The sequence below is a fragment of the Trachurus japonicus genome, chromosome 9 (genome assembly GCF_045865225.1).
Source record: "Trachurus japonicus isolate A0001 chromosome 9, Traja_1.0".
In the NCBI taxonomy this organism is placed as follows: domain Eukaryota; kingdom Metazoa; phylum Chordata; class Actinopteri; order Carangiformes; family Carangidae; genus Trachurus; species Trachurus japonicus.
Window position 1 is genome coordinate 32,192,627 of NC_140915.1, and position 25,976 is coordinate 32,218,602.

General features: G+C 41.2%; 5 protein-coding genes across 6 annotated transcripts; 4 read left to right on the forward strand and 1 right to left on the reverse strand.

The window, feature by feature from the left end:
• Positions 1-230: 230 nt before the first annotated feature.
• On the reverse strand, positions 231-2,353 carry LOC146981862 (C-type lectin domain family 4 member E-like). Its single transcript, XM_085787424.1, has 8 exons — positions 2,165-2,353; positions 1,605-1,685; positions 1,435-1,518; positions 1,245-1,331; positions 1,102-1,137; positions 867-1,006; positions 606-721; positions 231-508 (listed from the first exon to the last, which is right to left on the reverse strand). The coding sequence occupies exons 1-8, from the start codon at positions 2,259-2,261 to the stop codon at positions 355-357; spliced, it is 795 nt and encodes a 264-aa protein (XP_085643550.1). The 5' UTR covers positions 2,262-2,353; the 3' UTR covers positions 231-354.
• Positions 2,354-4,672: 2,319 nt separating this feature from the next.
• On the forward strand, positions 4,673-6,588 carry cox6a1 (cytochrome c oxidase subunit 6A1). The gene is made up of 3 exons (XM_085787429.1): positions 4,673-4,785; positions 6,027-6,169; positions 6,296-6,588. The coding sequence occupies exons 1-3, from the start codon at positions 4,686-4,688 to the stop codon at positions 6,380-6,382; spliced, it is 330 nt and encodes a 109-aa protein (XP_085643555.1). The 5' UTR covers positions 4,673-4,685; the 3' UTR covers positions 6,383-6,588.
• Positions 6,589-7,788: 1,200 nt separating this feature from the next.
• On the forward strand, positions 7,789-10,873 carry LOC146981864 (uncharacterized). 2 transcript variants are annotated; one of them, XM_085788209.1, is made up of 7 exons: positions 7,789-8,279; positions 8,390-8,564; positions 8,687-8,757; positions 9,208-9,375; positions 9,547-9,638; positions 9,717-9,788; positions 9,876-10,873. In XM_085788209.1, the coding sequence occupies exons 1-7, from the start codon at positions 8,252-8,254 to the stop codon at positions 10,017-10,019; spliced, it is 750 nt and encodes a 249-aa protein (XP_085644335.1). In that variant the 5' UTR covers positions 7,789-8,251; the 3' UTR covers positions 10,020-10,873. The 2 variants fall into 2 exon arrangements, with proteins under 2 accessions (XP_085644335.1, XP_085644333.1); XM_085788207.1 differs by having other exon boundaries at positions 7,791-8,279; positions 9,541-9,638; positions 9,876-10,871.
• A 2,673-nt stretch (positions 10,874-13,546) lies between these two features.
• Positions 13,547-20,883, forward strand: hps4 (HPS4 biogenesis of lysosomal organelles complex 3 subunit 2). The gene is made up of 12 exons (XM_085787430.1): positions 13,547-13,889; positions 14,747-14,837; positions 14,976-15,119; positions 15,211-15,318; positions 15,472-15,588; positions 16,098-16,192; positions 16,301-16,373; positions 16,774-16,895; positions 17,455-18,070; positions 18,323-18,449; positions 19,624-19,735; positions 20,052-20,883. Exons 1-12 carry the CDS (start codon positions 13,867-13,869, stop codon positions 20,221-20,223), a joined length of 1,800 nt encoding a protein of 599 aa, XP_085643556.1. The 5' UTR covers positions 13,547-13,866; the 3' UTR covers positions 20,224-20,883.
• A 530-nt stretch (positions 20,884-21,413) lies between these two features.
• LOC146981866 (uncharacterized) lies at positions 21,414-24,236 on the forward strand. The gene is made up of 3 exons (XM_085788210.1): positions 21,414-21,833; positions 23,088-23,232; positions 23,660-24,236. Exons 1-3 carry the CDS (start codon positions 21,452-21,454, stop codon positions 23,991-23,993), a joined length of 861 nt encoding a protein of 286 aa, XP_085644336.1. The 5' UTR covers positions 21,414-21,451; the 3' UTR covers positions 23,994-24,236.
• Positions 24,237-25,976: the final 1,740 nt, after the last annotated feature.

Here is a 25,976-nt window from a genome sequence, read left to right on the forward strand (position 1 = left end):
CTCCAGCTCAGACTGTATTTCCTTTTCTTTGCTGCTAAGTGGGTACTAAACCTACGCCGCCACACACCCAACTTCACCTGCAATCTGTCATTGGCTGAGGAGAACACACCGACTCCCCACCCAGAAACGTCCAGACTACACCAAAACATCAAAATACAGGCAGGCGGGTGGGGGGGCTCTGCAGACACAGTCACCACCACACATGAGTAAAAGCCCATAGTAGGTGATGATTACGAGTTACAAGTTATTTTATTTTTTAGGAAATCTACAGACTCTACCTTTAACTGACGCAAACAGTAACAATATGACATAAGGCCTGTGATGTTTAGAAAGCTCAGAGGGCTCCACCGTCTCTCACATCCGGCTTTCACAGATGTACCGGTACTGGATGCTGCAGTCTGCATCATTCCACAACCTGCGTCTGCGTTCTCCATAGCCATGAAGCTGGCCGCAGTCCTCTCCGTTCTCTCTGAGGGCCCAGTTGTCAGGCTGACCCTCATCCCAGTAACTGCACACAGAGGAGAGAGGAGAGACAATCAGTGATAACCTCCCACCCCAAACATTGGTTTGCGCTTTTCAGTTTCATATCTTCATGTTTCTCCTACGTTGGGGTTGAGTTGAAGTCGGTCCCATCCACCCAGGTCCAGTGTCCCTCCTGTTGTCGCTCCACAAGTCCAATCCAGATGGGGTGTCTGTGTTCAACAACTGATGATATGTAGTCCTAGAAAAAAAAAGATATCATGAGGTTATTATAAACCTTTGTTATGCTTACATAAGTAATTCTTATCAGTTGTCTGCGCACAATCATAGTTGCCAGTTCCACTGAAACTATGAGGGTCCAAACATGGAGAACACTTAGACCTCACCAGCTCCTCCACGTTGTTCAGGACCAGCAGGTGTCCTCCTTGTACTAGGCACTGTTCCTCTGCTTTGCTCCAGGTCGCAATACGTTGGGATAGCCAGTAGCAGCTTGTCTGGTAAGACATCCAACCCTCCTTACATCCTCCTGATTTCAGAAGATTGAGACAAGATGAACAGAGTAAGTGGCAAAAAAAGAAAGTAAAAAAGAGTATTCAGTTAAGTGAAGTTTGAAGTCTTTACCTCTGACTGGCTCTTTCTTCTGTAAAGCGCTAGATGCTGTTTGGTAAGCCACAAAACAACAACAAAAAAGATTAAATAGAGATAATCAAATACAGTATATTGCTACATCAAAATATCCAGAGCTGAAAACCTAATGGGCTCACCTGAGCTGGATGATGAACCTCCTCCTGCATGGTTCATCTTCTCAAGGTGAAGTCTAACATTAGTGATTTCCTGGTTTAACTGGGAGACTGGGAGATAAAAAAAAAAAAAGAAAAGAAAATTCATGTTTTAATTATTGTATAATACAGCATACGAATGACCAATTTTGAAGAGTTGTGTTTAAATCCATACATTTTACCCCAGTAACCAACAGCAGAATTAACAGTAACAGCACCAGGATGCCATACAGGACAAATGCCACGATCCTCTTCATACCTACAAACAATGACAGTCTTGTTGTCATAGCTTAAGGAGAAATCTTTAAGTTTAACTTAAAATCAGCTGGCATGTACACGTCGTACCTGATTGTTCAGTCATTTTGATCTCCTCATTGAGTGGGTTGTCATCAGGTGACCCAAAACGGTGAAACTGATATTCCATCACTGAAACAGATCACATATAATATAATTTTATAACTGTAGAAACATCTTGTAATGAAAAATCAAAGTTTTCAAAATGACTTTCCCAGAAATGAATGGCGAAGCAGAGGTCAACTGAATCTCTGATGTTTGTTTTCAGGCCAGATACTGTATGTTAAATATTAACGACTCAATAAATAGACTTTCTCAATTATATATATAACACTTTAAACATTTTGATTTTCAAAGATATCCATCTAATTAATGAAATGCTTTAAAAAGTTTAAATTATGATATGAAAGCATAGGCTATTGTAGTATTGAGTTATATTGATGATTCAGCATATAATTCACTGTCATTCGAAAACCTGCATGACAGCGATTAATGCACATTTCAACACAGTTTTGAATATCTATGCATGTTTATAATTTCTTATATGTTGATTGCTAAAACATTTCAAGAACAAGTAATAAATGTTTATAAATTGAACATTCATCTCTTACCTTCATCAACCCGATTACCTCTGATTTTCTCTGGTTGGACTATGACCATGAGATTGCAGATAGTCCTCCCATTTAAAGAGAAACACTGACTTTCCATCACAGCACATACTTTAAAATGTACACACAGTTGGTCAGTTTATTCATCAACATAGACCTCCCAATAGTCAGACACAGGAACCAAGCTTCTTGCCAAATGTGAGATGGTTACGTGGGAGGTTTTGTTGGAAAAGACCAGCAGTAACACAACAAATTTTGTGCTTTTGACTACTGCAGTGAAGTTAGTTTTAAGTTGGATATTTGACAGACATTCGCTCCTTCTCAATACATTAAAAATTCATAGAAAATATAAAATGTGTTCAAATGCAATAAAAACAGGTGCGTGTCATAGAGGAGGCTTAGCCCTACCATCCTGTGTTGATTTGAGTCAACAGGTCACACGACCTGGGAGTTATTGAGCTCTAACGCTCATAAAATATATTAAAAATTCATATGAAATAGTAAATGTGTTTAAATGCAATAAAAACAGGTGTGTGTCATAGAGGAGGCTTAGCCCTACCATCCTGTGGTGATTTTGAGTCAACAGGTCACATGACCATGGGAGTTATTGAGCTATAATGCTCATATTTACTGTATAAAATACATTAAAAATTCATATAAAATGTGAAATGTGTTTAAATGCAATAAAAACAGGTGTGTGTCATAGAGGAGGCTTAGCTCTACCATCCTGTGTTGATTTTGAGTCAACAGGTCACATGACCTGGGAGTTATTGAGCTATAATGCTCATATTTACAGTATAAAATAAATGAAAAATTCATATAAAATATTAAATGTGTTTAAATGCTATAAAAACAGGTGTGTGTCATAGATGAGGCTTAGCTCTACCATCCTGTGTTGATTTTGAGTCAACAGGTCACATGACCTGGGAGTTATTGAGTTATAATGCTCATATTTACAGTATAAAATAAAAGAAAAATTCATATAAAATATTACATGTGTTTAAATGCAATAAAAACAGGTGGGTGTCATAGAGGAGACTTAGATCTTCTATCCTTTGTTGATTTTGAATGAACAGGTCACATGACCTGGGATTTATTGAGCTCTAACGCTCATATTTACTGTATAAAATATATTCAAAATTCATGTGACCTGTCAAGATCAACACAGGATGGTAGGGCTAAGCCTCCTCTATGACACACACCTGTTTTTATTGGATTTAAACACATTTAATATTTTATATGAATTTTTTATATATTTTATACTGTAAATATGAGCATTATAGCTCAATAACTCCCAGGTCATGTGACCTGTTCATTCAAAATCAACACAGGACAAAAGATCTAAGTCTCCTCTATGACACACACCTGTTTTTATTGCATTTAAACACATTTAATATTTTATATGAATTAGTAATATATTTTATACTGTAAATATGAGCATTATAGCTCAATAACTCCCAGGTCATGTGGCCTGTTGGCTCAAAATCACGACAGGATGGTAGGGCTAAGGACCAAGGTACGTTTTATCAGTCTGTTTTCTTGTTTTTATTGCATTTAAACACATGTAATATTTTATATGAGTTTGTAAAATATTTTATACTGTAAATATGAGCATTATAGCTCAATAACTCCCAGGTCATGTGACCTGTTGACTCAAAATCACGACAGGATGGTAGGGCTAAGCCTCCTCTATGACACACACCTGTTTTATTGCATTTAAACAAATGTAATATTTTACATGAATTTTTGATTTATTTTATACTGTAAATATGAGCATTATAGCTCAATAACTCCCAGGTCATGTGACCTGTTGACTCAAAATCAACACAGGATGGTAGAGCTAAGCCTCCTCTATGACACTCACCTGTTTTTTTTATTTAAACAAATGTAATATTTTATATGAATTTTTAATGTATTTTATACTGTAAATATGAGCATTATAGCTCAATAACTCCCAGGTCATGTGACCTGTTGGCTCAAAATCAACACAGGATGGTAGAGCTAAGCCTCATCTATGACACACACCTGTTTTTATTGCATTTATTGCATTTGAACATATTTTCTATGAATTTTTAATGTAGGCTATTGAGAAGGAGCGAATGTCTGTCAAATATCCAACTTAAAACTAACTTCACTGCAGTCTTTTGACTGACCTATCTGACAACTACAGCTACAAGATCTCCTGAAAAAATATCTTACAGCGTAGGCCTACTTTTAAGTTCAATTTGTGAGTAGGCTAGGCTTTGAATTTTTACGTTCTTTTTGTGATGTTTTTGTATTTTTACAACGTGTTGGCCTACTTGTCCTTAAAGAAAGGATTATCCTATCCTTGAACTCAGACTCAGTACGTTGTCATCTGGCGTTGCTTTAAATTTGACAAATTTTCGTGTAGTACAGTCCTGCAAGGGAGTTGTGGGCAGTATCTCTCTGTTAGTTCCCAGTCTGGTCGCTGGGGGAAGAGTAGTGAAGGCCCGTAAGAATTCCTTCCGGTCCCTTCGTCACTCAGAAACGCTCAGAAAGGAAAATGGCGGCTCTCGGACGCAGCTCGAAAATGTTGCTGAGGTCGGCTCTGACTCAGGCCCGGCGCCAGCTCTCTGCTTCTGCTGGTGGTGGACACGCTTTGGGTAACTATACCATGTTGTTAGAAGTTGCTGGTTGTCTTTGACCTAATTTATATTTAGAACAAATTGTAATGTTTTGACGGTGACCTTGCTGGGTTTGTGTTAGCATTAGCAACACATTAACATCCTTGAAGGGACAGCGCGTAGAGGAAGATACTGCATAACATAAATTCATTGTAATATCAGGCTCCAGTCCATCGTGAGCATTAACACTGAGCGTTGTCGGCGTAATCTCGTCAATGACACGGCTCGAAAGTCGAGCTGTGCCACGTCCTGCAGGCTAACGTTAACCACAACGGTGTCATGTCAGGTCAAGGGGTGCTCGTATCTCTGCAGTGTTATATTCAGCTTTCAGAGAGACAGAGACAAGGAAGGGGAAGCAGCTGAGGTGAAGAAACCTGGTAAAGGAATAACTTTAAACAGATGGAGCATAATGAATGTACTGCTGTAGCCGAATACAATTAGATTTAAACACCATTAAGTCGGTAATTTCTGGCATAATATTATGACATAACTGTATGTAAAAGTAGAAACAGCTTGTTGTGTTGAACTGGGTACATTGGGGCCATCTCAGCTGTAAGGAGAGGGATTTTAGCTTTTAGAACCTTTTTCATGACCTTCATGATCAGCCAGCACATTTATTCTAATACAGATGTTGATATAAACCTCGGTTTATTCCTCAGTGCTGTGTATTTTGAAAATAAGAAAAATGTTTTTTTTTAAATGAAAAGGAACTTGTCCTAAAATTATACTAGCTTTGGTAATTATACACTGTGTCACATGTAAACGCTGCTTCTTTGAAATTAAGGATCAAGGCTGCATTCTGATAATGTAAATTCACTCACAAACATCAGTCGGGGTTGTTCATGTGTGTTACAAGTATTGCTAACGGGTATTAAATCTGTATGGTTTTATGTTGGTCTGATGTCTTTTAAAGTTGGTGTATTTAGAGCTAAATTTGGATTAAGACATCTGCCATACATTGTAGGCTATTCCAAACTTCATCTAGTCTTCTCTGTAAATTTATGGATTGTTGCTCCCAGTAATTGTAAAATGAAGGTGTCCTATATTTTGGTATATATCCTGGGTAGTACTGTAAAGTATATGCAGTTTTGACACCATAAAGAAATCCAATGTTCTCAGGTCCTAAGGTTGCATCATGTAAAGAGCAGTGTAATACTGAGCCTAGTGCTTGGGTGCACATTTGCTTGAGTAAACTAATCATTATTGTCTTTCTCTTTCAGCTGAGAAATGGAGGATGCTCAGTTTCCTGATTGCCGTACCAGGCGTTGCTGTGATTATGTTGAACACATACCTGAAACATCAGCAGCATGACCATGAGCGTCCAGAGTTTATCGCTTACAGCCACCTTCGGCTTCGCTCCAAGGTCTGACCTGATAAAATGATACTGGTTCTAAAATGTCTGTCATGCGTGTCACCTACATCAGTATTTTGACTTGGTTACATGGTTTTCATTGTTTGCTTTTTTTTGTTTTATTTCCAATTATCACAGGCTTTCCCTTGGGGTGATGGCAAGAAATCTCTCTTCCATAACCCACATGTGAACGCCCTTCCTGACGGCTATGAGGAACATGAGTAAACCCTCCCTCCAGACCTCACCACTGGGACCAGTCCCTCTGTTACCTACTGGACCACACTCACATTTACAGTTTACTCTTTTACTTGATGTTTGGTTACCTCTGTGCCTTCAACATGGGGCACCCAAACAGTTTCCATTTCTTTGGACCATTTAACACAATGTCAGCTTAAACTGAATTAACATAAATAAAGTAACTATTACCTCTATTCATGTTTTATTTCTGTCTGTTACTGGGATGTTAGTTCTACACAAGATCACATTACTGTTACTGTTGATACAAAACATTTTTTTAGAAGACATCACAGGGGGAAACGCACTAAATTCAGCATGCTTTTAGGAAATGAATGTATTGCATCTAGTTGCTAGTTACTGTTCTGATAAGTGTCTAGGACTACATACCAGTAAATGTAAGTTCCTTTAATATACTGTATCTCATATTTAATATACACCAAAAAGAAAGAGAAATTATTCAATATTTAACGGCACTCCACCCAGGTTATTTTCACATTAAGTCCCTGGATGTGAATAATACACTTCTGGTTATCAAGCTCACTACACCACATTGGATATTGTGTCCGAAACTAATCTGATGTTATGTTAATCATTAAACACACAAAAAAAATATTATTCAGATGGAAAATTATTCTTGAAGCCAAATAGATCATTTCCACAGCAGCTTTTTAACCTAACACTGGAGAAAACACAGAGCAGGTCTTTAAAGAAAACAAGTGGAAATGGACAAAGGCACTGCCAGTTCAGAAACATCTTATTCAGTCTGACAACATTCAAATACATGAATGTACTGCAAACTCAGAATATGTGGAAAGGCACATGCTGTCAAATTGATTATGTTTTCTGCATTTGTGCTTTCTTCAGTTGCCAGAGATGGGAATGGGCACAACTCCACTACTTCCTAAACTAATGCTGCTTTGTTATTTCCTGCCTTACATTATATTGGACAAACTGATTAATCCAGGTGTGTCCAACCATTGTGACTACTCAGACACACCTGGTTTAATCAGTTTGTCCAATAAAGTAAGACAGGAAATAAAGGAGCAGCATTACGTTCAGGAAGTAGTAGAACTGTGCATAGAGCCCATTAGCTCACCTTCCTGGCTGAAGAGCTGTGCTGTTGAACTCAGCTGATTTAGTGCATGAGCAGAACAAATACATGGCATGGAGATGAATTGACGACTCCACAATTCCCATCTCTGACAGTTGCTGTGAGTTGAGCTTTCAGGCCCTGAAGCGGGCAAATGAAATGTGACCATCATTAATTCAATTGTTTACATCTGTGTCCTTTCCATTGTATATCAAATGTTTAAATGGAAAAGTCTTGTCTTAGTTAAATCGAGATCACTACATGAACTGTCAAATGAGGCTTCATCCAAACACCGGAAATGAAAGAGGCTACAACTGTGTGCTCGTGACCTTCACCTGTTGTCACAGCAACTTGAGTTCCTGTATTGTGCATCGGGACAGTGGTTAATTTCTTTCAGCTGCTCCGGTTAATCTGAGTTGCTCGTGATGCTCCAGGCTGGCTCACGTGACTCCGGCTTTGTTAAAGACTCCTCCTCTCTCACGAGCACGCGCTATAAACCGAATTAGAAAATCCAGGGTTAACAAAGCTCGTCGATATCAAGCTTCATGACAACGATTGCTTTTCCCCGTTTCCGTCGCTTAAGTAGCCTACTTATTGATAATTTGAAGTACGTCGTAACTAACTGTCGCGTCGATTAAGCTCCGCATCAGTCCGTTCAACTGGCGTGGGTTACGATTTGATTACTAAATCTAGCATTGAAACATCTCGGATAACTGCGCGCACCCGCTCCGCCATTAAGGGGAAAGCAATCGCACACCGAAATCCTGATGTCACACTTCATGACCACAGTGGGAGGTGAGGAGATCCACTTCAAGATCTAAGTGCATAATAAACTGCACAAAACAATATATATTTGACTTCTTCTGAATTCACATTTACAGTTCCTTTGTTTTTGTTGTGTTTAGATTTCCAGATGATGAAAAAGCATGAGAGGGCACATTTTTTCAGCTCTAAAGAGCAGGACCTCATCTTGAGGTTGTATGAAGAAGAAAGAGACATACTGACAGCCAAATCTAACACTACTACTGCCTCTAAACTGAGAGAGGAAGCCTGGCAGAGGATTGCTGATAAAATCAATGCGTATGATTATTTATTTTTTGGACCAGTTCATCAAAGCAGTCAGTTATTAATATTCTGTTGTTCGTTTTGATGATGTAACTGTACTGGTATCTAATAACGTTATTCATTTTGATAATTCACAGGGTATCAGACAGTGGCTACAAAAGGACATGGCAGCAAGTTAAAGTCAAACACAAAAACATTGTGCAAACAGGTATAATTGCAAACAGAGCTGGAAAGTACCATTTACTCAAATGCTTTATTTGTACTGCTACTGAACGTTTACTGTTATACATTAAATATGCAAATACTGTTCCTTTTCTATTACAATATGGCATATTATTCGCAGATAAGACTTTACATGTAAAACATAAGTCTTTGAAATATGAAGCCGTGTTAAAAACCAACCAACAGTGTAAAAAGATGTTTAGATTTTAACTCAGTTTACTGAATTATTGAAATCATGTTTATACATGATGTAAATTGATACAATAATACAACATGATATTGCTTGAACATTTTGGGATTTTTACTCGTGGGAAATCATTTTTACAGTGTCTGAGTGTATTGCTGCTTGTCCTTATCTGAATACTTCCTTCATCATGTATTTTCCACACTGATATCCAGGGGGAATATTTTAGTCTTTTCATCTATCCTTATGCAGCAAAAAGAAGAAGAGTTGAGCTTATAAGGAATGATGGGGGGTCAGCAACCCCGTCCTTGACCTCTGCTGAGGAGGACATGCACAAAGACAACATGCTCAGAGTGGAGGTCCTGCCTGGGGGGGCCTGCATTGAGGCACTGCCTGGACCTGACAGCTCCTTTGTTAGTGGTAGGTGTAATGAACTCGTCCGCTCTGCCATCAAACTGTACAACACCTCAGCCAACGTATATGGCTCATAAATGGACAAATTTAACTATAAAGTTTATCTATCCATTATTAAATAACCTGTAATTTACAACATGGCTTAATTGAACGTTGACCCCACCTCTACAGTGCCAGGCCATCCTGTACTCCTCCTGCCTGTAACTAAGACCGAACCAGAGAGCCTAAGCAGCGATGAGACAGACGTCAGTGATACACAGTTTGAAGGGGTACGTACGTATTACTTAAACATGTCGTTTTTCACCAATCTGTTGTTTAGTGCCTAACATATGGACTGTTTTTTGTAGGATGTGCACAGTAGCAGTTTGCAGGAAAGGTCCAACTCCGCATGTGCCACAACCAGCGGCCGGAGTGCAGAGGTGAGGTGTATGTGTCAGCAGTGGGCTGTGGTAATGTTAAGGAATAAGAACTATGTGAGTACATGAGATGTGTCCTTTCTTTTGCAGAAGCAGACAGAAGACATAAAGACCCTTTACTGTCGCTACCTCAAAAAGGAGATAGAGAACCGCGACCAACAGATGGCGTACAGAGCACTTAAGATGAAGAAGCTGGAAAAAGAAATCTTATTACTTGATAAGCAGCTAGTGTGAGCATTATGTGTTTGTATCTTAGCATTATAAATTATTCAAACCTAAACTGATTAACGTAGGTCAGACAGTTGTAATACGTTGCTTTAGTTACATAATGTCATCTATATTCATTTGTTGCCTTGCCTACAGATTCAGTTGTAATGTCAAGGATCTTATCTCATTGTTGCAGTAGGTATTGTCCAACTCATGCAATCCTCAGACAGTGACAGAATTCAAGTCCTGCCCTAACGTTATTTGAATCCCAACATTGTCTTGGCAGGAGTTGTCCTAAAGCAGCCTTGAGGCCCAGTGAATGGTTCAGAGTAATGGGAGCATGAAGAAGGGTTTGTAAGTGGAGCCCCTGTGGAGTGGCTGTGTAACCCTGTGCCCCAGGAGGAATCCATCACATGAGTTTCAGACTTTTGGTTGTGTTGTGTTACTCTCCAACACACTGGATTCAGAATGAAATAATAAATGACCTCACATTGATGGCAGAGTTTGATGAGTAGTGAAGCAACGGTTTTTCTTTTGTATTCCCATCATTTCTTGGAGACAATTGGACAATTACACAGTATGATGTAATTTTTTCCATGAAGTCTGATCTCAAACAAATTTAACACATGCTCAGCTGGTTTGAGTTCAGGTAATTTCAGGTACGTGGTGTGTCAGGTAGGATTCACGATTAAATATTTGCACTAAGGTGTAGAATCACGGCTTATGTTAAGTTTAAAAAAAATTGAATTGGTTTCAGTCACCAGCAGCATAGAACACTTTGATTATAGCAAAGGCATTATTCCTTCAAAGTACAACACCAGTGTTTATTTAAGCTAGGGAAAGGTCCTCCCAATAGCTTTATTTTTTTTTTCTTTAAATCCTAGGAGAAAATAAATCTGTGATATCTTTTGGTTTATTCAGTGTCATCCTATTTAAAAATAAATTTGGTATTTCTTCCAATTATTTATAAATTTGATTTCGTTGGTGTTGCTGTTGTTGTTGTTTTTTTACAATGTATTTATTACATATTTTTTTATGCACTGACAGAAATGTCTTACCTTGAGACAATAAAGATGTTTGTTTTGCTCAATATCTAACTAGGCCTATGTCTGATTTTACTACCGGTATTGACTTGTCTTGTGTGAATCAGATCTTCATAAAAGATGCACATAGGCTAGGGTGAATTCAGGTATATTGGGACATCAGGTAATTTGGGACAGATAAGGAAATACAATGCTTCCACTTGCCTTGAATGGGCTATGACAAAGTTAAAGGTGCTGATACATTCCTTTGGATGTCTACATTAAAAGTCACATTAAATATTTTGGGTGACATCACACAGGGGGGTGGGGTCAGCATCAAACAGGACGCTGACCCCAAATATCAGGAGGTCAGCAAAACGGCATGTGCTTTTGTTGGAATTTAATATAAGGCTATTACATTTGTATGACTAATTTACTGTAGGTATGAAAGTTATATTAAGATGTGTGATGCATTGGTGTACAAAAATAAACAAACATTGGTTTGTGAGGATGTTCACATTTTCTTAATTTGGAATTTTCTTGCTGTCCCAAATTACCAATAGTGGTATGGTAATTTGGGACAGCATGTTCAGGTAATTTGGGACAGTGTTTCTGGGTTTATATTGAAATATTTCAATAGTGTAGTCATATCTTACATGCTTAAAAGTGAGAAATTCTTACACATATAGGGAAAACAAGTACCTTTGTACATTTCAGAATATCAAATCAGCAGTTAATGTCGAATATGTGAAGTGACGTTCAAAAATAGGTCAGATTGTTTTATCTCTTATTATGTCATGAGTTATCTTTATTTTATATATTTATATTTAACAAAATATAAAAATAAATGTATTTTTAAAAACATGCTTGCTTCTCCTGAGGTCAATAGTCTGCTCACAATATGTTTTAGGCTATTAAATCTGCTGTTTGTTGAAATAATTCGTATATTTGGTTGATTTGGTTACAAATCACGAGATTATAAACAATACACAACATAAAAATAATAGGCCATAGGCCTAATATACATAAATAAGCAATCTATTCATGTCTTTTTTAATGTAATTGCAGCTCCATGCAATATCCCATTGCACAAGCCTGTGTCCCAAATTACCAAACCTACTGTCCCAATTTACCAAACAAGTTGCAAAAAAATAGTTTTGTGTCAAAACCTTTAAAATAGAGTGCTGTGCTCTCACAAAAGAATTTTAGCACATAATTGTTTCACATAAAGAACGCAGACACCTAGAGGAATCCAGACATATCTCATTTGTTGGGTTATTTATTAATCTTGATGACAAAAAATGGCTCAGAAAATGAATTTACAAAAATTGTCCCAATATACCTGAATTCACCCTACATGAATCCCTGGTAAAAAGCGATGCATTATCTTTCTCTGCTCAGGTTTCCCAATACATTTTGAACACTCTCTAGCAGAGCAAGTTCAGATCAGGTGGTGCTCCTATTAAAATCCTTCTCAGACAACAAACTAACAAAACGAGTGATCACTTAGTGACAGTGGCAGAAATGTCGAGTAGAGCCAGGCGCTAGGTCGATGAGCAGATGGACCATGAATGCTACATTCATGGTCCATTATTACTATTATAGATCCATGGTCTGGACGTCCTCCGGCCGCGCGTCCCTGCGCGGAGGTTTGGTCGGACCCAAAATGGCGGATTGTTTGGGAACACAAATTACTTCTCAAAGATCAATAGCCAGTCTCATCTCGAGGAGACGAGCTTTGCTTCTGTATTGATGTGACGGTGACACATCGATGTGTCTCTCATCGGAAGATGATCTCAGTCTGACCAAGCTCATAACGTCTCTCCCGAGCTTTAATCCAGCCATTGGCTGACAGCTGTGCGCGTTCACACCATAGACTGTAGTTCACACTCAACCTCTGCAGCCATCCTCAATCGATCACCGAGAGTAGGATTCATCCTGGTTTGGTTTCACAGCTTCAGGGGGAAGAAGTAAACAGTGAAGATGTTTCCCACAAACAGCGGCACATACAGCAATTGTGAAATTGCTCAGCTGTGTTTTGAATATATTTACATTTTTTAATTAATATTTCATCTAGGAATTTAAGTGTGAGGCATGGATTTAAGCAGGGGATTTATCTATTCTAATGTCTTTAATTGAAGTCTGTGCATTTATAGTTGAGTGAGTTTAGCCTGAGGGAAGAAAATTTGAGGCCCCTCCTCCCTACAGGATAACGGAATAGTTTACATCAGTTGATCAGAGATGGACTAGGGATACATTTTGTTCTACACTATACCCACATTTATTTGACAGGAAGAGTTCACTAAGCAAATTAATTTATCGAAATGATGGTAATCTCAATCGCAATTAGATCATGTCGTTTAATTAAGATATTAAATGAATAATAGGTATCATTATGAATAGGCTACAGGCCATCTACTGGACTTGACTGTAACTTACCATAAATTATAGTTTCACAGGCTCACTGGGCGCTTTTGAATAGCGCGCTAGTTTGTCCCAGTGAGCTTGCCATACTTTCACATGACTTCCACTAAGTGTGACTGACCCGCATTCCTCAGGTAGCAACTACCCCCGACGCACTGATTCATTTTAAGGACCTAAAAGGAAACAAACAGTGGCTGAAAACAGCAGCGATCGCTGCCGAGATTTAAAAGCTTAATCCTGGTTGATGTAGCAGCTCCGCCGCCTGCGGTACGTGGTGGAGCTGTGAAACATCGGACTCGGATCCGCCGCCGAAACGTCCAGTTCTACTTTTTGACAGCGCATCTGCAGCCCGTCGGAGTGGGAGAACATGGACACGAGATAACTCATGACTGAGCAACTTGACGCTTTTCCTGGGCTTTGTGTCGGTGATGATGGCTGAACTGATAAGAAGGTGAGATCAGCTAACTGACTCTGTTTCCAGTCGACCTGCAGAAACAAGCCACCAGCTGCAGGATGGACTGGAGTGAGTTGACCCCCAGCCCGAGCTCAGGAGGGACTCACTCGGTCGCTCAGATTCCAATCAGTGGTGAAGTCTGTGCAGGTATACGCAGTAGCTATACCCACTTAAATGCATTAATATTTCAGCAAACCCACTACAACAAAACAATCTAACTCTATGTGATGCAGGTATGAACAGTGTGCCAACTTAAAAAAAAAAAAAAAACATTGAGGGGATGGGATTAATGCCCTTATTTATTCAGCTTCCCCTCTCTTAAAAGCAGTTTTTTTTCTCCTCACAACATTTCTAGTAAGTTGTCAGAAGAAAATTGGTGTGAGGGTTCCTATTTGTGTTTGTGGAAAAGTGGAAAACCACAATGAAGCCTTTCTCCATTGATATCTTCACATGTTACATGCTCTGCATTTCCTTCAATAAAGAAATAAAGATGTTTATATAATATACATATATACTATATAAAAGAAAAAAACATTACAATTTCAGTATACCCTTACAACAAATTAGACTACACTGCTGAATATAGATGGCACTGATTATAAATATAAATCAAATATGAACGTTTCTGTATGAATCCTGACTTGCACATTATAGTATGATGGCTTCAGGGTCGATCCTGGCTGCAGGTTTTTCTACACCTGAGACATCAAGTGGAACAGCAACATTATAACATACATGTCTGGCATTTGGCTTTCTTTGCCAAGCATATAAATCAGCTTAAGTCTATGGTTTACGTCCGGGGCAACCAACACACCTCAGGATTGAGACATTTATTTGGGTGTTTATTTTCGCAGGTGTACTTATTTCTTCCTCTATGATGGATCCAAGGTAACTGGAGAAGGAGACCCCACAAGAGAGGGAATCTGCTACTTCTACCCAGAGGAGGTTTGACTCTCACAAACAAGTCCAAGTTCTATGTGTGTTTGTGTTATGGGAGGATAGTTGTTGTGCATGGTGATGATCCCTCCATCAATCCTTGAATTACAACTCTTTAATCTGAAAGTTTGAATGTGTTTGTCCCAGACCCCCATAGACAGACAGGAGCTGCTCTGTGGACAGCTTGCTGGCGTGGGCCGCTGTGTCTCTGAGCTTTCCTCCTCTCCTGTACGCATACTGAGGCTACGCCGCACAAAGTATGCCATCCGCATGAAAGACGACTTCTTCTGGGTGAGTGCTCCCACACGGGGCCCGGTTGCAAATTCTCAAGATAATTGTATTCTTATTTTGAGGGGTGTAATGTTTTTTATTTTGCTTCCAGGCCCTGGGCTGCTCAGTGGAAGTCCCCACCGTCAGTGCCTGTGAGCTCCTGGATCAGCTAATAAACCTCTTTTGTTTTTACAACGGCTCTGTCCGACAGAGCTACCAGGTACGGCCTCCTTTTGTCAGAGTAGCTCTACTGTGTTTTATTTTGAAAGTCTAAGTTGTTTCCTAAGAGTCTCTTTTTAATGAAAGGCATTGTTGTAAACAGAAAAAAAAAATTCAAGCCAGAAATATTGTGTCTCTCTGCTTTGTTTTGTAGCTGAACAGTCGTGAAACTTTGGCGGCTCGATGGGCTCAGTATCTGTCACACCTGCAGTCAGGATCCTCAGAGCTCCAGCACATCTTCAGCTGTTTGAGGACCATAGACTCAACCAATGTATGTACAAGATGTCACAGTTCTGCTTTTGCCCTTCAGTGGCTTTTCTACTGCTGCACATAGTTCTCGGACAGGAAATGACTGTGTTACAATGCACTGTGGTATTGTGTAAGTATTACTTACGAGTGGAAGCAAATGTGTTGCATATTTACTGTATGCACAGAGAATCAGTTGTGATGCGCACAAAGCCAGTGCCAGTAAATCCTGTTTATTTCAGGCCTGTTATTCACATTAAGGGTTAAGTTATTGTGAATGATCAAATTAATAGGTAAATAATTGCTTCCTGTTGAGCTGATTTTGTCAGATCATGCAGTTTTTCCTCCGGGGCTTTTGCAAAACAGGTTTGTCATATGATAGGTGATATAATCACTTAAATAATCATGTTTCAAAACTCAGATACGTGTACAACAATTTGACTAATTAAATAATTATCCTCTTTTCTGTTACATATGTGTCACTTTTCGGTTAATGCACTTTAAGCTGGTGATAAATTGAATGTTTGTTCTCAGGTTGACCCACTTCTGCTGCTGAAGGCTGCCCTCATTCTTCAGGCCTGTCAGCGCTGCCCTCTAGTGTTAGCAGGCTGTATTCTCTTCAGAGGGAGGTAGGCTGACATTTTGACACAGGCCAGCTCTCAGTGGGATCGTTTCTGTAAATACATCACGGTCTGAAACCGGCTTTGTCTGCTCCTCCTCCTCCTCCTCCTTCTCAGAGTTGTAAGCACTCAGATGTCTCCAGAGCTCACAGTGAAGGTCATGGTTTATGAGAGCGAAACCTACCTCAAGGTAGGATATGAAATTTATTCTAAATGTTATGTAGGATGCTGTTACTATGCCAACAGATGTGTTGTTAGGCTGATTTTATTACCTTTGGATATAGTTTGTCCTCATCTCCAGTCTCTGGGGTTAAGATAAACTAAATGGCTGCTGGCTGAGGCTTCATATTTATTCAATTTAACATTTATGATTTATTTTGGACTTTAATCTTACTTAAATATTGAACAGTGACTGTACCAAACAATGTTTGGGAAATTCAGTTTCTCCAGCATCCAGCTTCATATGTAGTCTACAAGCATCAAACTATCTCAACCAGTAATTTTCTCATTTGATGTACACACCAAAAATTGATCTGTTCCTTTAACAGAGAAAAAAGAAGAAGAAATAATTATATTTATTTTCAATTTAGGCCCAAAGACTGAATGGACCGAGCACCAGCAACTCATCCAGTACAGTACAGAACACTACAGTGTTCCTGACCATGTCTGAACTCCAGTACCTGCAGTCCCCTCCTGTCGACAAAGACCTCAGGTACGTGTGGTCATTTTCCTTACAAAGTATCTCACTTACACGTTCAACTTAAAGGGATAGTTCAACATTTTAGCAAATTGGCCCATTGCCATAATCCCTTAGTCGTAGCAGTAGGTTCTTTACCTTTATTTGTAGGTGCAAGCTATTTTTGGATCGGCGGAGCAGAGCCGTGAGCTGCTCAGAGCTATCTAGAAAACAACTCTGTCTCGTAACGTTCTGTTATTATCTCATAGCGTGGTGAATGTGCAGGTCACAATTTGTCCACCAGAGCGTTGTGGAGTTGTTGGATTGTGTATTTGATGAGTTTGATTAGGGAAACCAAGAAATCCCATGAGCCTCCGTAGCGTAGCTTTGAGCAGCTCACGGCTCTGCTCCGCCGTTCTAAAGATAGCTTGCACCAACATCCGAACAATTAAAGGTAACAAACCTACTGCTAAAACTATAGGGATTACGACAATGGGCCAATTTGCCAAATGTTGAACTATCCCTTTAAAAACAGGACACCTGAATAACATTTCCAGAAAACTCTGCTGGTCTGTAACTGTTCTCTGCTCTCCAGGTCCCATTCTACTCCACACAAGGACGCCCTCCCAAAGAAGACCCGCCTGTCCAGAACCTTATCTGACATGGCCTCCACTGAGTCTGATTCCTCTGATCCAGGTGCCTCTCAGTCTCCCCAGAAGATGTCCTTCAGCCCCTGCTTGTCGGAATCAGATAACTCTGTGTTTAGCCCAGCTCCTCCGCAGGGCGCTGCTGAGCCACTCCACCCCCCGCCACAGTCCCTCCAGCCTCCTCTCTCCAATGGAAAGCACTCCCACGATGCCGAGGAGGAAGCGCTCCAAGACTCGTACTATCAGAGTTTTCACAGCAACGGAGATGGAGACAGCCAGATACATGACAAAGGAGACGACTCAGTGTATGAAGGAAACTCCCATTTCGTTGGAGGCGGAAGAGATGGAGACACGGCGTGTGGGACGCTGTTTGACTTTCACGGGGTAAACTCGGGTAATGAGGAAACACACAGCGATGATGTGGTGGTGGGGGACGGAGGAGACAACCCGGAGGAGAGTGGGCTGATCCCCATGACGCTGTACCAGCACCGGGTCAAAGGCCTGGTGCTGGCCCTGCTGGTGGAGCCTCACTTCTTGAGTGACACAGCCTCAATGGAGGAAGTGGTGAGAAACAATCAGCCACCTTATCTCTGTCACATGTTCATACTGACGCTCCTACCAACACAAAACTTTACCGTAGTTCCTTTGATGAGAGGAACAAAAAGAGTCTCCCTGACAGCCGATGTAATACATCACAATGTCTGTTCCTGTAATGCACCATCTGGGACTTTGGAGAATTTGAATGTAAGTGCATGAGCGCACTAATTTGCCTTTGAAATGCTAACATTTGGTTCTGCCTTTTTGGTTTGTATCCAGTATCACAGCAGCCTGGCGTCACTCAATGGACTGGAGGCCCATCTGAGGACCGTCTCTCCAGGGGCCCCGGGGGCCCCAGGACCCTACATCTTTGCCCATTTTGACTGCATTCAGAGCACACTGACAAGTAAGCCCCCCCATAATAACCTCATACCTCTCTTTACTCTGTAGTCTATACCAGGGATTCCTAAACTGTGGTACACAAGCTGCTGCTCAGAGGCACGTGGCATGAAAAGGGTAATAGCGACACTATGGTGTTATAGTTCACTAATAAATTAAAGGGATAGTTCACCCAAAATTCAAATTTCACTCATTATCTACTCACCCTCATGTTGACTAAGGGCTGGGTGAATTTTCAGAATCCTCCGTGCCTTCTCTGAGTTATGGGGGGGTCCGCGCAGCAGTATTTGTCCATATAATGGTTGTGAATGGTGCTCACTTTTCTTCGTCCAAAAAGACATGCCAAAGAACATAAAAATACCTCCATACTGCTCGTCTGTAATGTCCGTCTTGTAATGAAGCCCCAACATGAGAAATTGTTCCGAAAAAAATTAAATAAGTCTATATTTTAAGCTTGTTTGTAGTGGAAGCTCACTGCAGTTCCTGTGTCCCGGTGGAACAATTTCTTATGTCGGGGCTTCAATACAAGAGGGACATTACAGACAGTATGGAGGTATTTGGATGTTTTTTGGTGTGTCTTTTTGGACGAAGAAAAGTGAGCACCATTCACAACCATTATATGGACAAATACTGCTGCGCTGAGCCCCCTGTAACTCAGAGAAGGCACGGAGGACTCTGAAAATTCTCCCAGCCCTTAGTCGACATGAGGGTGAGTAGATAATGAGTGAAATTTGAATTTTGGGTGAACTATCCCTTTAATAACTCATACATTATTTCAAAGGGGGTTTTCCCAGTGTAAATAGTAAAATTCAAGAAAAACGTTTGAATAAAACAAAAAAGTACCCAAAATCCAGCTGGTAAATAGACTGCGCCTTTTTTTTTTTATGCGTCAGGCATTGTGGGTGCATAAAACGTGAGGGAACCGCTCGTCTATACTGACTTTTTTCTCTGTGTCTCTTTCATCTCTGATCATATCCCTCTTTTCCTAGTTTTCACTTTACTGCTTAGAGTGAGTAAATGTCCCTGGCATCTCTACCTGGGGACTGGGGTGGGGGTTTGTAAGTTTATATTTGTCTTTGCATGAGCTAATGGCTAATTAGTAAGGCTGTGATCAGCATTCCTTTGTGCAGCAGACATGCCTGTCCAGGTTAATGTGCCGCTGTTATTGTGTGTCTCTGCAGCCAACCTGTCTGGTCGAGCAGGGGGGGCCCCCGAGCATCCCTTTGTCAGAGCCACATCACTTCTTCACTTGCATTTCTGTAACACTGAAACTCTGCAGGAGGCTATTATCAGGTCAGTATATGGCAGTGACTTGGTGGTGGTAGTGGTGATGGTGGCTGAAGTGGGGGGGGGGGGGGTCTCCGGCCTTTCATGACTCCTCAAGTGGAGGTCGGGGGTGGGGGATCGGTCTGTCATCACATCCCACCAATTCATGAATGTTCTTCCTTTACTTTGTGCGGATCACGCCGCAACAACTCACATTTACTGGAACAGAAAAGCTCTCCATTGTTGCCCTGTGTCTCTTTGTCATGCCCCTCTGCTCTCTCTCTGTCGCATGTCATCACTGTGCATGCTTGAAATGTAAATGCGTGTGACATTTTCACCGCAGGAGTGCAGGGGCTGCCGTGTATGGTACCCGCAGCTTGGCCCAGGAGACGTACTTCCAACAGCACGGAGGCTCACTGAGGAACTCGGGCATCCCTAACCACCAGGACAGCGCCTTCTCGCTGCCCAGCAAGGCCCGACACAGACTGCTGAAGCATGGGGTTAACCTGCTCTGACTTCCACCAGTTGAACAATGACATTATTTAATGAAGAGCTGAGAAAAGAAACACGACCAAAACGTTTGTTTTTTGTAGCAGCTGTGGTGATCTCCTTCCCACAACCGACTGAAATGTTATGGCACTCATATTCACTAATGAAATTATTTCTTTTTCATTTTTTCCATTCCCATGGATCTGCTGATTTCTTTCATGAAGGTTTATGCTGGTTGTTTACAGTGAAGTTTTAGTAAGTCCGATTTACTTTCATGTTTGTTTGAGGACATGTTTCACACATTTTAATATCAACACAACAACAATTTTTAAGTTTCCTGCCTTTTCACTTTGCACATTCAGTCCTATCATCAGTGCAGTAATCATCATTATTATTGTGAAGAGAGATTTAGACCAAAATGTAATCTTTATACTGTCCAACTGTTGCATTTGTACAGAACTATCGTTTCCCCTGCTGCACATTCTGCAAAAACTATACTGGTTTATTCAAAAAATTATCTAAAACGTATTTTATATAAGTGCCTATTTATTGCAAATCAACTCCTTAGTAGTTATTTAACTAGTCAGCTGTTATCTACTGTGTTTGAAGTTAAGATTTCTTTTTTAGAAGAGATTCCCTGTGCTGTATTATATGTGGAAATTAAATGAATACATGATCCTCTCAGCCTTGAGTCTTTTGTGAACTACTTTTGTAAATGCTTGTGTAAAACCACAGGGGCTACACGGCCCTATGAGGGCCATCCACGGCCTGCATGTGACCCTGGAGTCCCCCCCTCCCCGGCTGAATGCCTCGTTTCAAAATGACTCGGATGACGCGCGCTGAAGGCTTGTGTGAAAAGCCAAACACCATGCTCATAAAATGTTATTATTCATGTTGCGGCCGAGGGTTTCTGTGCAACGTGTTGTCAATGAGATGATCCAAATATGGAGTAATTAGAGTCATTAGCTTAGGAGTTGAATTTGAATGGATGGGGTCGGCGCTCATCGGGGCGCCTCATTATGCAGGCGCATTAATAGAAAGCGATGGGGGGCAAATGGGTGGTTAAAGGTGCGAACAAAAAGAGGGGCAGGGACTGTGAGGAGGGCCAGGATTCAAATTCTAAGTGGTAAGATGTTCCCATTGTCAGAGGGGTATATAGCAGGCAGGGCAGACTCTCCGGTGCAGAGCTGGCCACACAGGAGCTGCTGTTGTTCCTCGGTGCAGATCCAAAGATCCGGATTTAGAAACCTCACCATGACCTCCTCGAAATGTATTTGGATTTTTCTATTTCTCCTCTCCGCGGTGACGAGTGACACTGGAGTATTCGGTCGCGCGGTAGACACGCTGAGATTTGGAGAGGATCAGTCTGTGCGCGCGGACGCGCCGAGGCGGACTGAGAAGCACCGGGAGCGGTGCGCAGAGCTGGCGGCGCCGTGGCTGCAGAACACGCCACGCGCTCCTGGGGATAACGCAACGGTGCTGCAACTTCGTGTTCGTCCTTTCTCTCCGGGCGCCCCCCCGGGCCCGGTGTTCCCAGGAAAAGCTCTCTTCAGCTTCGTCCGCAGGGTCTACCACTGCTGTCAGGAGGGACTGGACTGCAGGAGCGTCAAAGGGATTCAAGGTCGCCAGAGAGGAGGTAAGACCAAACCCACCAGGCTTTCTTCTAATCAGGTTCTTCTTCTTCACATAATACTGGGTCTGGAGTTAGCAGGTCCTAGCAGGAGAACAGACAACCTGATGGCCTGAGCTCAACCAGGTTAGTCCATGAGGTTGATGTAGTGTGGCCCCACATGGCCTGGAGGCACAGAGGGCAAACCTCTTATCAGTGGTGCATCACTGTCACTAGGTTGAACTGGTTCTTTGATTATAAACCTATGCAACACCCAAGATGTCAGCATGACCAACTCTAACCTCATTCCTCATTATCAAAATACACTGCCAGTCCAAAAAAAGTCACAACTTGGATATAATGAAGCTAATAGGTGAGAGCCTCCCATTGGATAATTACTGCATGGATGATTATGTTTCAGCTATGTTTCAACTTATCCAACCCTAACTGAACTCTCATTTCTTAAACAACCATGTTGGAAGACACATCCTGTGGTCGTAGAGTTCATCTGTCTCAGAAGGGTCAAATTATTGGCATCAAGCAAATAAAACATCTAAGGAGATTGCTGAGACTAAAATTGGGTTAAGAACTGTCCAATACATTATTTAAAACTGGAAGGAGAGTGGGGAACCATTAACTTCAAGGAAGAAATGTGGTCCAATGTGACCAAAGAGTCCAGACCTGAACCCCATTGAGAATCTTTGAAAAATAAATGCAACTCTGTACGGAAATAAATGTTGTGACATTGCAGAAGCTTATTGAAACAATGCCACAGCAAATGTGTGCTGTAATCAAAGCTAAAGGCAGTCCAATGAAATGTTAGAGTGTGTTTTTCTGGACAGGCAGTGTATATATGATCCAGTTTTAAAGGCTTCAGAGGTGATGGAAGTCACTGAGGATTAGTGGGGAAAAAGAGACTTGTCTTCAATACCAAAATGACATTTGACTGTAAATGTATGCGATGCCATTCAAGCTCAGAAAAGCCCATGCAGCATAAAGAGTTTAAAGAGCGACACTGCATGAATGTCAGAGGCTTTGGAAGTGAAAGCAGGGTGTTAATAACATGTTATCCACAAACAATGAGTCTTAGCTGGCTTAATGTCTCTTAAGACTGGTTGGGATCTCCTGCTGACAGATTAACTTGGCATTAGGAGTGACAGCATCACCTCTGTGCTGGAGATTTATTCTCTGGATTCATCTGAATGGAGCGAGACATGAGTGTGTGTGCTGCTCTGTGACATGACACACCCTTGACTGCCTCTTCTTCTTTGTCTTCACCAGAAACAGATGTGGAGTTTCTCCTCAGCAGGGAGATTTTATCGTTGACAGTAACAAGAGCCGAGCTCCACCTCCAACTCTCCAACCCACAGCACCTGGATCTCCATCCGGTGCTTCCCTCCATGGCAAAGCGCGGCCTTCCCACAAGGTAAGAACTCTCTTTCTCTTTGTGATTTTTACCTTTACTCACAAAATCCCTCATTGCAGAGCGCCCGTCAGTGCAATTTAAGTCGATCCTGCACTTTAACTAGCACTATAGCACGTAACTTCTCAGTAACCTTTTGGTCCCCTTACCCACTCTTTTAACCGTCTATGGTCAGTTAACTGGTGGTTTATGTATGTCGTTCATATATGTTTTGTGTAAGATGTCAAGGTGTTTTGTTGTCCTAGTCCTGCTTTTTACTTTTTGTCTAACATCAACCTGCCAATGGGACTGGAGATGGAAATTAGTCACTTGGCTACAATCCCACATATTTACATGTCAATGTCCATCAATATGTACTGTTCCCATTTTTACAAAAATAAATAAATCTGAAGTCTGAGTCTAAAGGCCTGTGTTGTCTCTCCTCCTCCAGGTACAGCGTGTGGTCCCGGGGCAGCGTGGTGGAGCTCAGACTGGATCTGCTCTTCCTTTTCCAGGGTCTGCAGGAGGCAGCAGGTGGGGCCAGGGGGGGGCCCAGCTTGGTGAACATGCGGCGGATAGTGTTTTCTCCCAGGGGGGATCGGCCAGCTCCTGGAGCTCTGCAAGACACTGAGGGTGATGTGTGGGGGGATGGGGGGGCCGGAGCGCTGCCTCCTCTGGACCTGGGTCTGGTCCTGAGCTGCAGCCAGGCCGGAGCAGCACGGTCCTGTGGGGGCGCGGGGGTTCAGCTCTCACACACACCGTTCATGGCCCTGTACTACAGATAGATGAAAACAGACTGGAAACTGCTTTTTTTAATATCTGCTGAGTTACTCTTTTAAAAAAAGAATGGAATGGAAATGATGCACTTCAATGTCAAATCTATTAATTTATAAATGTTATGTTTCTTTTTTTCTTTTCTTTTTTTAATATATCTCTAAATTTGTAAATAGTGAATATGATATACTGGAAGTTTATGGAGTCATTCTTTGGGCAATAAAATTAAATGTAACGGTGGCTCTTGACACAAGTGTGTGGTCCTGTCAAGTAAGTGGACTGCGTTGTGCTTTGTTCAGCTGTGTTTGTCTTCTCCTCCCGCCACCTTTCAGATATGTGCTTCTATTTAAAGAAGTTTTCACAGTTGGTGAGAGAAGGTGGGGAAAAAACACCTGGATAAACAAAGAGCCTGTACTAAGGTTGTCAAAGTTAACGCAGGTTTATAATGTAACAGAAAACCTGCATATGTTTTTTCTCCTCATGTCCTACACTAGAGAACTTGTTCTTCTTGTCACCAAATGAGGCTGCTCTCTCTCTGACAGCTGACTTTTAAATACCATGAATGGTATTCATATTTTTTTCCATTCATATTGCTGTTATTTCAAGCAAAAAAGAAAAAGATGCAATTAAAGGGATAGTTCACCCAAAATTCAAATTTCACTCATTATCTACTCACCTCCGTGCAGCAGTATTTGTCCATAATGGTTATGAATGGATACCAACTTTCTTTGTCCAAAAAGACACACAAAAAAACATCCAAATACCTCCATACTGCTCGTCTGTAATGTCCCTCTTGTACTGAAGCCCCAACATAAGAAATTGTTCCGAAAAAATTAAATAAGTCTATATTCTAAGCTTAAGCGTGTCTCGGTTCACTCGCTTTGCCTGTGTCTGACCGGCGGAACAATTTCTCATGTCGGGGCTTCAATACAAGAGGGACATTACAGACGTGCAGTATGGAGGTATTTGGATGTTTTTTGGTGTGTCTTTTTGGACGAAGAAAGTTGGTATCCATTCACAACCATTATATGGACAAATACTGCTGCGCGGACCCCCCTGTAACTCCGAGAAGGAACGGAGGACTCTGAAAATTCTCACAGCTCTTAGTCGACATGAGGGTGAGTAGATAATGAGTGAAATTTGAATTTTGGGTGAACTATCCCTCTAACTCAAATTTTGAGATTAATTGCAATTAAAATTTTTAATTGTTTGACAGCCCTAGCCTGTACATGTTGCAGTGACCCTGCTGATCTCTGACCCTTAAGGAAATATCTAAGATAAATAGGCTACACCAGACTATTACTAAATATCCTCAGAAAGCTGCATCACAGGAGCGTTGGGTTGGAAGAACAGCAGCGACACAGTCTGATAAAATAGCACATTTATTAAAAAGAGACAGCATCTTATCAGCATTTCCCATTTTGCAGATGTTGGTCACATCTGGGTAAAACCAGGGGCTCAATACAGTTTTCACTCCACCTGCTGCTGCCTATAGCCCTCAAGAGGAGCGCTTCTCCATCCATCACACGTACATCTATACAGTAGGACTCGGATTTTAAGCACACACTCACTGTCTCTCTCACACACACTGTCACACACACTCACTGACACTCACAGTCTCACACACTCACTGACACACACACACACACGCTGTGTGATCGGTGACAGGCCCCTCGCTTGTTTTGTGTATGTGTCTGCTGCCTGGACGACGACGGCCGGAGCTGGCTGATGTTTTCGCTGTTCAATTTTGTCTGTTTAAATTCATCTCACATGTTCAGCTGCTTCGAAAATGAGACACAAAGAAAAAAAAAAAACATCGAGCTGAAAACATTTATCTCAAAAACAAAAATTACATAGCAATCAAAAACGCCTCTAATTTTTTAGGATGAAAATTTCAAGAGCGGTGTCATGGCAGGCGGATAATTAGTGGTGACAGAACTGATGACGAGACATGACATGTTCACTTCCCCTGGTTTATTCACTGTCTGACCAGG

Coding starts and splice junctions, on each gene's coding strand:
- hps4 (XM_085787430.1), top strand. CDS start 13,867: ATGATGGCTGAACTGATAAGAAG. Junction 14,838..14,975: donor GCTACTTCTACCCAGAGGAG/GTTTGACTCTCA, acceptor TGTTTGTCCCAG/ACCCCCATAGACAGACAGGA. Junction 18,071..18,322: donor CAGCCTCAATGGAGGAAGTG/GTGAGAAACAAT, acceptor GTTTGTATCCAG/TATCACAGCAGCCTGGCGTC.
- cox6a1 (XM_085787429.1), top strand. CDS start 4,686: ATGGCGGCTCTCGGACGCAGCTCGAAAATGTTGCTGAGGTCGGCTCTG. Junction 4,786..6,026: donor TGGTGGTGGACACGCTTTGG/GTAACTATACCA, acceptor TTTCTCTTTCAG/CTGAGAAATGGAGGATGCTC. Junction 6,170..6,295: donor ACCTTCGGCTTCGCTCCAAG/GTCTGACCTGAT, acceptor CAATTATCACAG/GCTTTCCCTTGGGGTGATGG.
- LOC146981864 (XM_085788207.1), top strand. CDS start 8,252: ATGTCACACTTCATGACCACAGTGGGAG. Junction 8,565..8,686: donor ATTGCTGATAAAATCAATGC/GTATGATTATTT, acceptor GATAATTCACAG/GGTATCAGACAGTGGCTACA. Junction 9,639..9,716: donor GTGATACACAGTTTGAAGGG/GTACGTACGTAT, acceptor TGTTTTTTGTAG/GATGTGCACAGTAGCAGTTT.
- LOC146981862 (XM_085787424.1), bottom strand. CDS start 2,261: ATGGAAAGTCAGTGTTTCTCTTTAAATGGGAGGACTATCTGCAATCTC. Junction 1,332..1,434: donor GTTGGTTACTGGGGTAAAAT/GTATGGATTTAA, acceptor TTTATCTCCCAG/TCTCCCAGTTAAACCAGGAA. Junction 1,007..1,101: donor GAAGAAAGAGCCAGTCAGAG/GTAAAGACTTCA, acceptor TTCTGAAATCAG/GAGGATGTAAGGAGGGTTGG.
- LOC146981866 (XM_085788210.1), top strand. CDS start 21,452: ATGACCTCCTCGAAATGTATTTGGATTTTTCTATTTCTCCTCTCCGCG. Junction 21,834..23,087: donor TCAAGGTCGCCAGAGAGGAG/GTAAGACCAAAC, acceptor TGTCTTCACCAG/AAACAGATGTGGAGTTTCTC. Junction 23,233..23,659: donor AAGCGCGGCCTTCCCACAAG/GTAAGAACTCTC, acceptor CTCCTCCTCCAG/GTACAGCGTGTGGTCCCGGG.